This window comes from Budorcas taxicolor, chromosome 4 (assembly GCF_023091745.1).
Source record: "Budorcas taxicolor isolate Tak-1 chromosome 4, Takin1.1, whole genome shotgun sequence".
NCBI classification, from domain to species: Eukaryota; Metazoa; Chordata; class Mammalia; order Artiodactyla; family Bovidae; genus Budorcas; species Budorcas taxicolor.
The window spans coordinates 94,779,493-94,794,893 of NC_068913.1; the positions used below are offsets into that span (position 1 = coordinate 94,779,493).

The following is a 15,401-nucleotide window of genomic DNA, read 5'->3' on the forward strand; positions in this document are numbered from 1 at the left end:
CTGGAAGTTCACGGTTCACGTATTGCTAAAGCCTGGCTTGCAGAATTTTGAGCATTACTTTACTAGCATGTGAGATGAGTGCAATTGTGCAGTACTTTGAGCATTCTTTGGCATTGCCTTTCTTTGGGATTGGAATGAAAACTGACCTTTTCCAGTCCTGTGGCCACTGCTGAGTTTTCCAAATTTGCTGGCATATTGAGTGCAGCATTTTCACAGCCAGGATTTATCTATCTTCCAGGATTTGAAATAGCTCAACTGGAATTCCATCACCTCCACTAGCTTTGTTCATAGTGATGCTTTCTAAGGCCCACTTGACTTCACATTCCAGGATGTCTGGCTCTAGGTGAGTGATCACACCATCGTGATTATCTTGGTCATGAAGATTTTTTTTGTACAGTTCTTCTGTGTATTCTTGCCGCCTCTTCTTAATATATTCTGCTTCCGTTAGATCCATACCATTTCTGTCCTTTATCGAGCCCATCTTTGCATGAAATGTTCCCTTGGTATCTCTAATCTTCTTGAAGAGATCTCTAGTCTTTCCCATTCTGTTGTTTTCCTCTATTTCTTTGCACTGATCGCTGAGGAAGGCTTTCTTATCTCTCCTTGCTATTCTATGGAACTCTGCATTCAGATGCTTATATCTTTCCTTTTCTCCTTTGCCTTTTGCTTCTCTTCTTTTCACAGCTATTTGTAAGGCCTCCCCAGACAGCCATTTTGCTTTTTTGCATTTCTTTTCCATGGGGATGGTCTTGATCCCTGTCTCCTGTACAATGTCACGAACCTCCGTCCATAGTTCATCAGGCACTCTGTCTATCAGATCTAGTCCCTTAAATCTATTTCTCACTTCCACTGTGTAGTCATAAGGGATTTGATTTAGGTCATACCTGAATGGTCTAGTGGTTTTCCCTATGTTCTCCAATTTAAGTCTGAATTTGGCAATAAGGAGTTCATGATCTGAGCCACAGTCAGCTCCCGGTCTTGTTTTTGCTGATTGTAGAGGTTCCCCATCTTTGACTGCAAAGAATATAATCAATCTGATTTCGGTGTTGACCATCTGATGATGTCCATGTGTAGAGTCTTCATTATGTCTTCATTATGTCCATCATGTCTTACTTGTTACCAATGTAAGTGTTCTAAGAAAACATTATAAAGGCAAATTTCTATACAGCAAATCCTAATTATCCTTTATCTTGCTTTGTAAAAGTTTTTCTATGAAAATTGTAAAAGTTTTTCTATGAAAAAACCCTAAGAAAAATCATACATGTTTAAAGAGCACTTTTTGTGAACTATAGAGTAAAGTGAAGTCACTCAGTCGTGTCCAACTCTTTGCGACCCCATGGACTGTAGCCTACCAGGCTCCTCTGTCCATGGGATTTTCCGGGCAATAATACTGGAGTGGATTGCCATTTCATTCTCCAGGGGATCTTCCCAACCCAGGGATTGAACCCGGGTCTCCCGCATTGTAGACAGACGCTTTACCATCTGAGCCACCAGGGAAGTCCAAACTATAGAGTAACCTCATACCAAATCATAAAGGAAAGAATCTCTGAAAGCCCATTTAAAAGTTATTTCCATTTTTAGCCTAATGAGAAAAATAAGGCAGCAACCCAACAGGAACCCCTGTTTTCGCACAACACACAGCCCATTTAGCATGAGAATCAGAACTAAAATCTAAAACCTAGTCCAAGTAACTCCAATACTATTCAGTTCAGTTCAGTCGACTCAGTTGTCTCCAACTCTCTGTGACCCCATAGACTGTAGCATGCCAGGCTTCCCTGCCCAATACTATAGGCCTCAGTGATTCTCAAATTGAATATCTGTGATTTTGACTATTCTACAGTAAGTATGAATATGCAGCACTGTGTCTTCTAACTGAGGCAGAAATTTAAACAATACTCAAGGTGGTACTGAAAGATAAGTGTTAACAAACTGGTAAACTCACTTTGTTTCTCTGTGGAAAAACTGTTCAGAAAAGAAAGCCAAATGATGTGGCAGATAAGTGAAGAAATTTAAGAATTAGAAAATAGGTATTTTGAAAAAAAATTTTAATGGTATGTTAAACTTGAAAGTGGCTCAACTACAATGTAAGCCTACCTATCATATGCTCTGTATACTGATACAAGAGAACAGGAACACACAGCTCTCTCTTTTATTTTTGGATATGATGGGTCTTTGTTGCTGCGCTTGGGCTTTCCCTAGTTTTGGAGATCGGGGGCCACTCTCTAGTTGCGGCAGGCAGGCCTCTCCTTGCTGTGGCTTCTCTTGTTGCGGAGTACAGGCTCTAGGCGCATGGGCTTCAGTAGTTGCAGCACGCGGGCTCAGGAGTCGTGGCACATGGGCTTAGCTGTTCCATGGCATGTGGAATCTTCCTGGACTAGGGATTGAACCCATGTCCCCTGCATTGACAGGGGGATTCTTATCCACTGTACCACCAAGGAAGTCCAACACAGCTCTTTTTAAGTAAGAGTTTCGGGCAATAAAAAAAGCGATCATGTGTAAAATAAAATCAAGTCAAAAGGTAGTAATAAAGATAAGCACAGGGCTTCCCTGGTGGCTCAGTGGTAAAGAATCTGCCTGCCAATGCAGGAGAGGGTTTAGTCTGGGAAGATCCCACACGCTGCAAAGCGTAAGCCCACATGTTGCAACTACTAAAGCCTGTGCTCCGCAACACAAGCCAATGAGAAGCCCGCGCACTGCAACTGAAGAACAGCCACTGCTCATTGCAACAAGAGAAAGCCTGAGCAGCAACAAAGACCCAGCACAGTCAAAAAAAAGAGACAGATAAGCACAGCACATCGAACTTAATCATATTCACAAATTTAAGGATTCTTAAAATTCTCAGAATATGTCAGTCTTGAGTATCAGTGGGACTTTATTTATATTAACCTAGATAAATCCTTTAGTCTCTTTGGACTCCACTTTCCTTATCTTGAAAATGAGGGAATCAGAAGAAATTATTTCTAAATTTACTTTCAATTCTAAAATTATTTTATATGATCTTTATTTTTTTCAAGACAGCCAGGTTATACAACTCAACACTCTTCCTCTTAGTTTATACTTACTTAGTTTCAATAATAATTCTTAGTTTTTAAATAGTGCATGTATTTAACACTGAAATGCCCTCCCCTTTGCTCTAGTCTATTGGCAGCTTCTAGGTTAGAACTACAGGAGAGTCTGATTAGCTCAAGCCTATGCCAAAGCCTAACAAAGACAGAACTACTTATGCTGAAGCAGAGTACTAGTAGCAAACTGTCACCCTATCTAGAGATCTAATTTTCAAAGGTTCTTTCTCCAAAGTCTGTGATCAGATTATAAAATGTATCAACTGAGCAGTAACTCATATATCTATTCTCAGTGTCTAGAAACAGTCTACTTATCAATAAAAGAGAAAGTAGGAAAACAAAAGCAAAAATAAGAGAGAAAGAAAGAAATCAGAAAATCAGCAGCAGTAGCTACAGAGGGGAGTGTTCACACATACCAAGGAACTGAGGATTTCGATCGACCACTTCGCTCATCTCTCCAACCAACTCAATGCTGGTGTAGCGCACAGCTGTATGCACAGTCTCCGGGAGACGGACAACTCCTTCCAGGACCTCCACGAGTGTTGGATTGTTCTCCCTGAGTTTAGAAGGCAAGTACTCAGAGTTAACAATTTCAGAGGTGAGGTTACGGCCATAAAACAGGCTGCAATGACACAAGTCATTGCTAAGGGTTTGTTTCTAAATAAGTAACCATTTGAATAAAAGTGCTTAAATCTGATATAAAAAATTTTAACCCTCAAAAAGGGGTAAAAGACAGAAATGGAAGTTATCATTGTTTCAGTTGAGAAGCACACTGCTCCTTAATCTTCTGAATGTCAGTGAAGTGTCTAAAGACACATCTTGCTATCAAATAAGGCTCTTCAAACTGGACAGGTAGGCATTTACTGTGGACCAATGTCTTTTAGTGAATTCACTTTATTTATTCCTCTATCTGCAGCACCTAGAACAGCGCCTGGCACATAGTGGGCACTCAATAAATAAATATTACTGAATAACTAAATGATTAAATAATTCTTATAGAGCACTTCCTATTAGTTGCTATTCTCCAAAAGATTTCTTATGGCTGGATAATGGAAACCTTAAGAACAGGTAAGCATGGGGAGGCCAGCTCACTGACTAAAGAATCAAGAACAAAAGCTGCAGGAATAGATAAAGGTGCTCTGACTTATAACATGAGGGAAAATTAAAGTTATCCAAATACTTTCACAGCTCCATGAGTTTACTGTTTCCTTTTCCTTCTCTTTTTCTCACCCCTCAAGGATACTGGCTTAAGTTCTTTTAAGCAGAGGGGAGGATGCCCCCCAAATGACCAGAACATAATCCAGAAATGAAAGATGTTTAAATAAATCCTGGATTAGCGCAAGAACACTCCTTCTTGATAAACTAAGTCTATTAAGCCTTTTATACGTTAAAAAACAAAAACAAACCCACACCTATAATCATGCAGTTGGCGTGAAATGTGGATAAAGAAAACACAAAATAAAATCTTCTCTCATTTATGCCTTGTTTCCTAAAGGCACTAAGCTAGTGTTGAGACTCTCTATGCATCCTTTCTCATACACAATCACAAATCAGTTAGATCATTAGTGTAGTATCTTCAGACTGTTACTGAAGGTCCCAAAAGATACCAAAAAGGGTTTAAAAGCAAATAGTATGATCAGTGATTCAGGACTAGAACTTCTTAATAGAGAAAAACAAACCAACTCTGATCTCCTTAAATATTTCCTTGATTAGAAAGTATATAAGATTTCATTGACTAGACCCTGACAGCCAGCTCAGAAAGAAGCACTGTACATTTTATGAATACATGCCTTAACCATCTCTCCAACCAAAGCCCTGTACAGAGAGCTCAACTGCAGGTGTCTGATTACATACAATACATGAAAACTTGACAGATATCAGCATCAATTTATAAACTCACAGAACAAAGTAAATTCTGTTTTTAAGGATTCATGTTGAAATAATAAATAGAATTTCTTTGCTAACCAAGGAGAAATCAAATTCTAATAATTTAAAAATTTCCAACAGCATTAACAAAAATAATTGCCCTTTAGATTCTGCTATTCTTTTAAGAGGTGTAACTACGCCGTGCCTCTCTGAAACTTACAAATGATTCTCCAAGACAGGAAAAAAGGAGAACAATATAATTAAATATTTGTAAGGATAACTTACCCAAGATCACAAAAGCAGGTGAGAGCCAAATAAGTGCCTATTCAAACGCTTTTAAGCAAGTGCCAACAATTTAACAGTCTAATAAAATTTTGATTATACTAACTTTCACAAGGGAGCCTGGGTTAGAAAAATAAATCAGCATTATTTTCCTAGCATCAAGAACAAAAGAATTTTAACTCTAGAAAATATGGTTAAAACGTGGATATCAGCAATGGATGCTACTCTGAACTAGCCTCTTAGAAGTCAGAAGACTAGACAGCATTATAGAAGAAAGAAGTTCTACGAGTTTCCAAACATATCCCACATGAGGAAAAATGGCGCAATTTTCCTTCCTCTGATATTAAGAGTTCCCAGCAAAAGACTTATAGACACTCACGGATCAACACTCTTTGCTATAGCAGCCATGATAAAGAGAACCGCTTCTGTCACCTCCCAGGGTGGGTTGCCTTCTTTCAGAGTAGAATATAACTAGAGAAGAAGAGGTGGATTATGGATCCATTAAAAGAAAAACAGAATAGAGTTCCAAAACAAAACAAAAAACCTGTTAGTTAAAATAAATTTAGCCCCTTGTTTCTAAATTTAATTATCTCTCAGAGCCAGGGGAGAATAGTATTTTCACTTTTCAAATCTTCACTAACTCTAAATCAATACTAGTTTAATATTTGAAACAAATCCATTTGTTTATCAAGAGTATATCAAGATTATCATATGCCCCTACAAAACAGTATTATGGAAAAAACAAAACATATTACATGAGTGTCTTTTCTTGGTTCTGGTAACTGATAAATACATTAACATACTTAAAAATGATGTAAAACCTCCACATATGCATTGGCTTTACATTTATTATTTTAACTACCTGTCTGCATCGACACTAGTGGTACAGATTAAATTCCTAAAAAGTAGCTGTTCTGAAGCACCCATCACAATACCATGTCCAAGCAAGGGTGGGTGGGGAGAGACAAAGCAAAATACTCAGAGATGTCCTAAAATTCCCCAGGGTATAGCCATCAGTGGAATGTGACTGGCTGTTAGTCTAAATAAGGCTTCTGTAATCAAATAACACACTGCTAGGTAAAATGAAATTAAACAATTCTCTTGTATGACTTCACAGAACCTTTAAATATACTATTTAGGTCATTTTCCAGTTTTAATTGACAGAACTATTTTTTTCCAGAAAAGAACATCTCATGAGACTGGTGTTTCACAGTACACATCTTGGACAAGACTCACAATAAATGTACATTTGTAAACTGAGGTCTGGAGAACAAGTAATTTGTTCAAAGTCACGGAGCCAGTGAGAAAAGAGTTGAAATCTGAGCACAAAGCATCTGCCTGTGATTTAGTGGGGATCTCACTTAAATCTGCTTTCTAAGAATCCCTAACCCTTTGTAATTAGGTCAAGAAACACACTTTGCTTAATATAAAGAAATACAGTTACAATTATATTAACACTTTCTAGATCAGATGATACCCCAAAATACACCAAATGCATGGGTTACCCATCTTCCAAATTAGGTCAGATCAGTATGACTGATAAACCATCAAAATCAGTATTTCAGGATTCAGAGCATGATCCAGCAATATGAAAACCACCTGATATTATGCTGATGTTAAGTGACATGGAATGGTGATGACTGTAACCTTAAGACCTAAAATGTTACTCACTGATTGTTAGGAAAACCATAGGACATGATTCTTCTACTCTACTACAGTCATCTCTGGGATGAAACTGCAAAGGAATCTAACCATAACTAAACAAACAAAATGCCAAAAAACTAAGATTGCCAGGAGTTGATACATACTTGTTAAAAGCAGAAAAATTTGTCTATTTTTCCTGGCTAGGTCCAAATTCCCTTTAAGTATCTTGGGGGCTTTAAGGTTTATCTATGATCTTCCATTTCAATGGTACAAGTGGAACAGCTCTCACTAGCAAGAATATAGTGTAAAACAATAACTGAACTATTCACTGCAATTGGCTCGTAAGATACTAAATAAACATAGCTACTATATGCCAGGCAGTGTGCTAGGCACCTGCATATCTACTGTCTCATTTAGCCATCAAGATTGAAGAAAAAGATGGAACACTTAGAGAAGACACAGAAGTGAACACAATTTAAATGACTGGTAAAGCTGATTAGAATCTTCAAATGGGCTTACCTGAGCAAAACACTCCATAGATCCAATCAAGAAAATTAAGTCCTTCACTAGGTCTGACACGCGCATCCGAAACTCCCCAAAGTCATCAGTCTCCTCAGGAACCCCCTCCTGAAATTTCAAATCAGATAACATTTGTTTTAAACCCACTAAGGCTTTCACTAACTTTTAAAAGAATAAAAAATCCATTAAGCAGTTCGGTCCCAATGAATAAAAAGATAAATTGCATAAATCACAAAGACATTTTACCACAGAAAGTATCCCAAACATTAAGATATGTCAAATCAATACAACCTATTCTCTACCTTTACTATGAGAAACTCTTTTTTTGACATGTCCAAGCTACATCCTGCCCTGTTGCTAGAAAAATCTAGAGTGGTGGAGGTAGAAAGTGTTCTAGAATATAAGTCTATCTATAATAGATAAAGTCTAGCTTTTTATTACTGAATAAGTCTCTGAAACTATGATTCAAGACCTACCAAAATAAATCATTACTACAACTAGACACACAATAGAATATTAGACTTTAAAAAGAATTTTATAAAGGTGCACAGATACATAACAGAGGTGTAATAAAATATTAATGGTAGGAGTTAGGCAGCAGCTCATCACTTCATGGGAAACAGATGGGGAAACAGCACCAGACTTTATTTTGGGGGGCTCCAAAATCACTGCAGATGGTGATTGCAGCCATGAAATTAAAAGATGCTTACTCCTTGGAAGGAAAGTTATGACCAACGTAGATAGCATATTCAAAAGCAAAGACATTACTTTGCCAACTAAGGTCCATCTAATCAAGGCTATGGTTTTTCCAGTGGTCATGTATGGATGTGAGAGTTGGACTGTGAAGAAAGCTGAGCGCCGAAGAATTGATGCTTTTGAACTGTGGTGTTGGAGAAGACTCTTGAGAGTCCCTTGGACTGCAAGGAGATCCAACCAGTCCATTCTAAAGATCAGTCCTGGGTGTTCTTTGGAAGGAATGATGCTAAAGCTGAAACTCCAGTACTCTGGCCACCTCATGCAAAGAGTTGACTCATTGGAAAAGACTCTGATGCTGGGCGGGATTGGGGGCAGGAGGAGAAGGGGACGACAGAGGATGAGATGGCCGGATGGCATCACTGACTCGATGGATGTTGAGTCTGAGTGAACTCCGGGAGTTGGTGATGGACAGGGAGGCCTGGCATGCTGCGATTCATTGGGTTGCAAAGAGTCGGACACGACTGAGCGACTGAACTGAACTGAATACAGATATTTATTATAAAATTATTTCACCGTTGCTGTATATTTTAATTTTTTCATGAAAAAATACAGAGATCATTCACATTTCATGCTTCTAAAGTTTTTCTTACTCTAACATCCTCCTGTGAGTACACTGCTGCTGCTGCTAAGTCACTTCAGTCGTGTCCGACTCTGTGCGACCCCACAGACGGAAGGTTTACTAATTATGAGATGGTTATGGGTATGTATAAGAATCTTGGACCATGAGTTTCTGAGAAAAGCCCTTAGTATTACTGAGAATTGCTAATCTAATTCAACATTCTTAATTTAAGATGAAAAAAATTAAAGCCAAGGAATGAGGAGGAAATAATGGTTGACTCGGATGAGATAATGAATTACGAAGCATGGCACACCTACAAATGTATGGAATTACCTACAAGGGAAATGGTACCACAGAACTAGCAAAGAGATCAAGCAAACACAGCCATTTAAACCAGAGTAGCCCTGTTTTTATTTACTCATGTTTCCAAGCACTATGGAGCTGAAGACAGGATTCCTCAGTTTAAAAAAAAGTAGTGAAAACCACTGAACTAAATCATCTCTAAGGTTCTGTGGAAATACAAAATACCATAACTCAGATGACAACATTAACATTAAGAGCACAGACAGTTTTCATGCCAGGTTTAATAGTAATAGGAAAAAAAAAAATCCACTCCAATTTATAGGCTGAAGCATAGAGATACTAAACTAACCAACCAAAATGATGAAATAAACACTATAAAATTTGAAATAACTAAGCAAAGAATGTGGTTGAAGCATTTTCTGATTAACTATTTTCTAATACTTCTTGTATATTTGCTTCTAAGTAAATAGATTATTTCTACATTTTATTTTAAATTATAAAATTAGCATAAGTAATATAAAGAAAAATTTGCACTTATGTGTTCAGGGGAGAGTCATGTTATTTTCCATGTCCTCACACAAATATTTCATTTTTGTGTTTAGTTTTAATCCAACCACGTATTTTATACTATTAAAAATACACAGCATAAAATTTTACATTCTCATTTTTTTATTTAGGATACTAACTATTGCTATCTCAAGTTATTATTTTTAAAACATATTATTTTTTCTATAGTTTCTTTTGGTTTTATTTATTATTATTTACTTTCTCGGCTGCATGGCACATGAGATCTTAGGTCTCCAACACGCACCCCCTGCATTGGAAGTGCAAAGTCTTAACCACTGGGCTACCAGGGAAGTCCAGTAATTACTTTTAACTGCTGCATTATGATCCATCAAGTTGCTACATAATAATTTATGTAACTCTTCTATAATACTCTTTTGTGGGGAGGGCACAGGGCACAGCTTGCAGGATCTTAGCTCCCTAACCAGGGACTGAACTTGGGCCCCACAGCAGTGAAAGCACCAAGTCCTAACCACTGGCTCCCCGAGGAATTTCCTCTTCTATACTCTTGTACATGGATTTACCATATTTTACATTTATAGAAAATGCCTTGTACATAACAATTTTTTTCTTCAGCAGAATAATTTAAGGTGAATTCCCAGAAGAATTACTGACTCAGCAGGACTGATTTCTTTCTACATAGGCATAGCACTCTTCACTAAACTGGTACTGACTTCCTCAGTGTAAGCTAGAGTGACAGAAAACCTGCAGATTCCATTAGCTTTATTCTCTATCTTTTCAGTTCCTTTTCAAGTTAGCACTGAAAAGAAGAGGAAATCAAGACATGATTAAATAGAGAAGAAAACTTACATGATCAGGTTCCAACTGGCAGTGGCGAGCCAAGGCATGAAGCAGCCTTTGAATGTAAGCTTTGAAGATGCCATGAATAACTTCATCATTTGTTTTGTACAAATGCTCCCCTAGTCGGTACCAAAAATTAAAGGAAATTTCTACTACCTATCAAAAGAAAGAGAAAACATGGTTTATTTGAACCAGAAAAGAAGGCAGTTTTAGTATTACTAGGGCTAATAGGAAAGAAACACTTTAAACTAGTAGTAGTGGAACCAGTTCAGCAGCCACCTTTTCTCTAGCAGATTTTTATCTTCCCAAATTATCTTTCCATGTTAGACCCAAAACTCAACATTTAGGATGACTGGCTTTACATTCTCTGTCTAGGCCTGAGATAATTTCTCCAGCAATACACTGGATTCTAAATTTAGAGAGACAGATACAGAAATCTCTTTAAAATTTAGTCTTTTTCCCTAAATTCTGAAATTATTTTTTTGAAATTAAAATACCTCTCAGCAGATAAACCTACAAATATCTGTACAAACCACAGCTTATCTTATATGTGGCACTATTTAAAGGAAAGATAATTATTACATAGAACAATACTTCTGCCCAAAACTTGTTTTGAGTTTCAACAAAATCTAGATATTGTCATGAAAGTATGTTAAGCAAACACATTATTATCTTCTATGTGATCACAGAAAAAACACTGAGACTCACAAGAACTACTGGGCCCCTCCCTGAGAGGGGCCCTACCATCCTTTTCCCATCAAAGATCCAAAATGAAGCTATTTAAATAGAGCTAACCAAGCTTGGGAGTTCTTCTCACTTCTTATACTATTAAGAGGATATAAAGCCTTTTGAATAAACAGAGTTTTGTTTTGTTTTGTTTTTTCTCTTAATCTAGTAAACTTAAAAGTGGCAGCATGTCTTAGAGATTTGGGGATGAAGAAGACTCTTTAAGTCCTTTGAATCCCATTCTCATTTCCATCCATAATTTGAAGAAAATTTTTGGATTTTAAAACTTGGAGGTACAGTTAATATTTGGTATATTTCTTAAGCTATAAAGCTCTAAATAATAACTAAAGCTAGAGAGGGGGCCTCATTGGAAAAGTAATAAGCTTTGTTCCTAACAGGTTCCTTCATGCTATGTACCAATCAGCCCAGCTAAAACCAAGTAGGAAAACAGAAAAGAATCAAAGCAGAAGCTGACATATAATTTTCTTTTTTAATTCACCGCAGAGTAAATGCTTCATGACATTAATTGAAAATAAAACTATAACTTCCCACAAATAAAAAGCTGGATAGGAGATAACAGAATGTAGACAATATGAAACATACAACTGAAAAACAATGGCATCAGCATAGTGTAAACACTACCTCATATTGAGGGTGCCCTGCACAGATAAGAAGCAGTTCCAGAGTTCGTAGGTCTCCAAGGCCTTGGCCTGGCGTACAAACAATTTTTTCAAGAAAAGTTTCACAAAGTTCAGTGAAAATACGGCAGTAATTCAGAACTCTGTAAAGGAAAGATGAATAAGAACACCAAGTCAGATATCTGTATATTATGTGTACATACTCACAGACACAGTTAATGAAATAAAGAAACAATCCTTGGCCTAAGAGACATGTAGTGATTATTTGCTATGGTGTAGCACAATCTCCTTAGCAAACATCTTTCCTTAAATCATATACTTTTAAACATATAAACAAATGTAAGTCAGTCAGTTCAAATTCTCAATTATTAAAACATCAGAAGAAAATTCCCATTAAATCACACTTGATACTTCAAAGGTCATCCCTAATTCTTAGAGCCTTATCCTCTGTAAGTGCTAAAACTTACTATTCTGCATGATCACCACATCTCCCTCTGCATTTGATTTCCACTCCTGGTTCAGAGATGAATAGCAGAGCATCTTGAGGATGCAATGTATATATTTACACAGGGTCATGAAGAAAGGAGGTTTTTTCTTTTAAATCTACCAAACTTAAGTGGCAGCATGTCTTAGAGAATTGGAGATGAAGAAGACTCTTTAAGTCTCTTCAATCTCATTCTCATTTCCTTCCATAATTTGGAGAAAAATTTTGGATGTTAAAACTTAAAGGTACAGTTAAGATTTGGTATGTTTTTTAGCTATAAACTCTAAAGAATAACTGAAGCTAGAGACAGGGCTTCAGTGGCAAAATATGGATGAACAGAAGGTGACTTAAAAGAATCCCAGGTTGTATGGTCTATTGCCCTTAATAACTACTCACTTATCTAAATCTTCACGTGCCACAGCCATATGATAGGCTGTCTCCAATGTCAGGACTCCTTGAAAAAGTTGCATGGCTAATGCCAAGTTGGTTTCCACATTCTCAATGGCATAGAGAGCTGAGCACACGCAGTCTGAAGCAGCTTCGTGTAGGTTCGATGAGGTCTTATCCTGTTGCTGGGAGGTAGCAGGAATAGGGAAGTAACATAATTAAGCTGTAATCCAATAGGACAGCAATTAAAACCTGTTTCTGAACATGTACTTTATATATGCATAACAGCCTAATATTCATGGCCTCCAACGAGACAACATCCATCAATCTTCCTATTTCTGACTATTATTTCCCTATTTGCCAAGCAAATCTGCCGTTTGGTACCTCAATCATAGATGGTCACATGACTTCTAAAATTCATGTTTTCTCCCATTTACTAGTCCCTCCTGGAATGCCTTATGTTCCCTGCCCTATTTTCCATGGAAATCTTCTCCATCTTTTTTCTGATATTCAAGTACTATTAAAAGTGAAAAGGTTCAACAAATATCAATTACTCAAACCTAACACATTACTGTGATATTTCAGAATACTAAGGTTAAACAGAGGTTCTGAAAGCTTCTGGGGAAAAGAGAAGGTAACTTAGAAAGGAGCAAAAAATCAAGTTATTCATCTCATTAGTAATGATACCTGCCAGTATATAGGAAAACAAGGCCTTGGAAATTCTGAAGAAAAAGAATAGTGAATTTGAACTCTATATCTAAGCTAAATCATTAATTAAGGATGAAATAAAAATATTTCTCAGGAACGCATGCAAAAACTCAGCATTTATTTCCCACATATCCTTCTGAGGAAAGTATCTGAGATGGGTCCAAAAAAAAAAAGGTTAATCCAATCCATAGCAGAGTAAAGAAAAGTCCCAGGATGACAACTAGGCGCAACTGATACAAACTAGAGCATATTTTTAAAAAAAGAAAAGAGAAAAACCAAACAAAAACAAACAAACAAAAAAAAAACTAGAGCATATTAGAAGGTTCAAGGAGGGAGGCCCCTAGGGGTTCTATTAAACAGTCCAGAGACTGGATAAATTTAGTAAAGGCATACTGGTCGTTTGTGAATAATGAAAAACAAGGACATTTAGAATCTCCAAGGGGGTAAAAAGCTATAAAAGCAGGGTTGGAAAAGCACAAAGACACAAATTATTCATTAGGTTATTCTTTGAGTGGTGGTGAACTCAAAAATATTCGTTGTACTACAATGTTTCAAAAGTTAAATAAATGTTCAAATTTACTCTTTTGTATATATCAATTATTATTTTTAAAATATATATTTTTTAAGAACTATAAGAAAAAAAGCTATATAATAAGGTCCTGGCCTAAGCATTTGTTTAGTTGCTAAGTCATGTCCAACCCTTTTGGTGACCCCATGGACTGCAGTCTGCCAGGGTCCTCTGTCCATGGGATTTCTCAGGTAAGAATACTGCACTGAGTTGCCATTTCCTTCTCCAGGGAACCTTCCCAACCCAGAGATCAAACTGACATCTCCTGTACTGCAAGCAGATTCTTTACAATTGAACCACCAGGGAGGCCCTAGCATAAAGCAAACTATTTAGTTTTATGTGGCATGACTGCAAACCACTGAAAGAATATAAGAACGAGAATATATCTGACCCTGACTCTAGAAACATTCTTAAGTAACAGAGGACTGGTCATGACACTGGATCAATAGAGAAAACAATAGCAATATATCTAGCACATTACTTAGTTTGTTCTTTACCCCAATCTCAGTTCCCAAGAGTCATCATTGAAGTTTGAAGTGTATTTTAGCCTGTCCTCCATTCATACGTTATCATATTTTTATACTTAAAAAAACAGGACCTGGATTTTTTTAATACTGACTACTCTTTCACACAACCTGGTGAGATGAAAATCAGAATTACTGTCATTAAGGTATGGCATCAACAGACATGGAGACAAAGATAATGATTAGCAAAACAATTACTAGCATTTTAATTTTCCTGAATTTTAGCTTCTGATGCAAGAATGACAGCAAAAATACATTAAAAACATTATAGATAATATCTAAAATGTCTCCTTGAAGAATCCATTTTCCTTTTCCTTCTTAAATCCAGTGATATCAATTAATATCATGCTGCTGCTGCTGCTGCTAAGTTGCTTCAGTCATGTCTGACTCTGTGCAACCCCAGAGATGGCAGCCCACCAGGCTCCCCCGTCCCTGGGATTCTCCAGGCAAGAACACTGGAGTGGGCTGCCATTTCCTTCTCCACTGTGTGAAAGTGAAAAGTGAAAGTGAAGTCGCTCAGTCGTGTCCGACTCTTCGAGATCCCATGGCCTGCAGCCCACCATGCTAGCATCTTCTAAATAGTTTACCAGCGTACACCCAGAATGGAAATACAGAATTTCTACCCTAATATGTGTTCATAGAAGGAAAACCATCAAGGAGAAAGAGACAAAGTCACACCCACCTCCAAAGACCCATTTAACAATTGTGCTTGAGATACTGCTGCTTTTTGTTCTAAAAACTAGTCTTATTCTAAGCACTCCCATCAACCAAGACAGAGGAATGTACTACTAGGCATTATTAAAGTTTAAGAAAGAAACGTACCAGTATATAAAAAGACATAACTTTTAATCTCAAAAACCCAAAATTCATCTTATACATACCCTATTCCTGGTGGCTCAGATGGTAAAGCGTCTGTCTACAATGTGGGAGACCTGGGTTCGATCCCTGGGTCGGGAAGATTCCTTGGAGAAGGAAATGGCAATCCACTCCAGTACTATTGCCTGGAAAAT

General features: G+C 37.2%; 1 protein-coding gene across 1 annotated transcript in view; it reads right to left on the minus strand.

Moving 5' to 3' along the window:
• TNPO3 (transportin 3) overlaps nt 1-15,401 on the minus strand; it is an 83,745-nt gene that overhangs the window by 27,033 nt on the left and 41,311 nt on the right. Inside the window, exons 6-11 of the mRNA XM_052639253.1 lie at nt 12,601-12,776; nt 11,725-11,863; nt 10,366-10,512; nt 7,374-7,481; nt 5,590-5,681; nt 3,479-3,618 (exon numbers count right to left, since the gene is read on the minus strand). Of these exons, the coding sequence (XP_052495213.1) occupies nt 3,479-3,618; nt 5,590-5,681; nt 7,374-7,481; nt 10,366-10,512; nt 11,725-11,863; nt 12,601-12,776 (802 nt within the window). The remainder of the gene's footprint in view (nt 1-3,478; nt 3,619-5,589; nt 5,682-7,373; nt 7,482-10,365; nt 10,513-11,724; nt 11,864-12,600; nt 12,777-15,401) is intronic.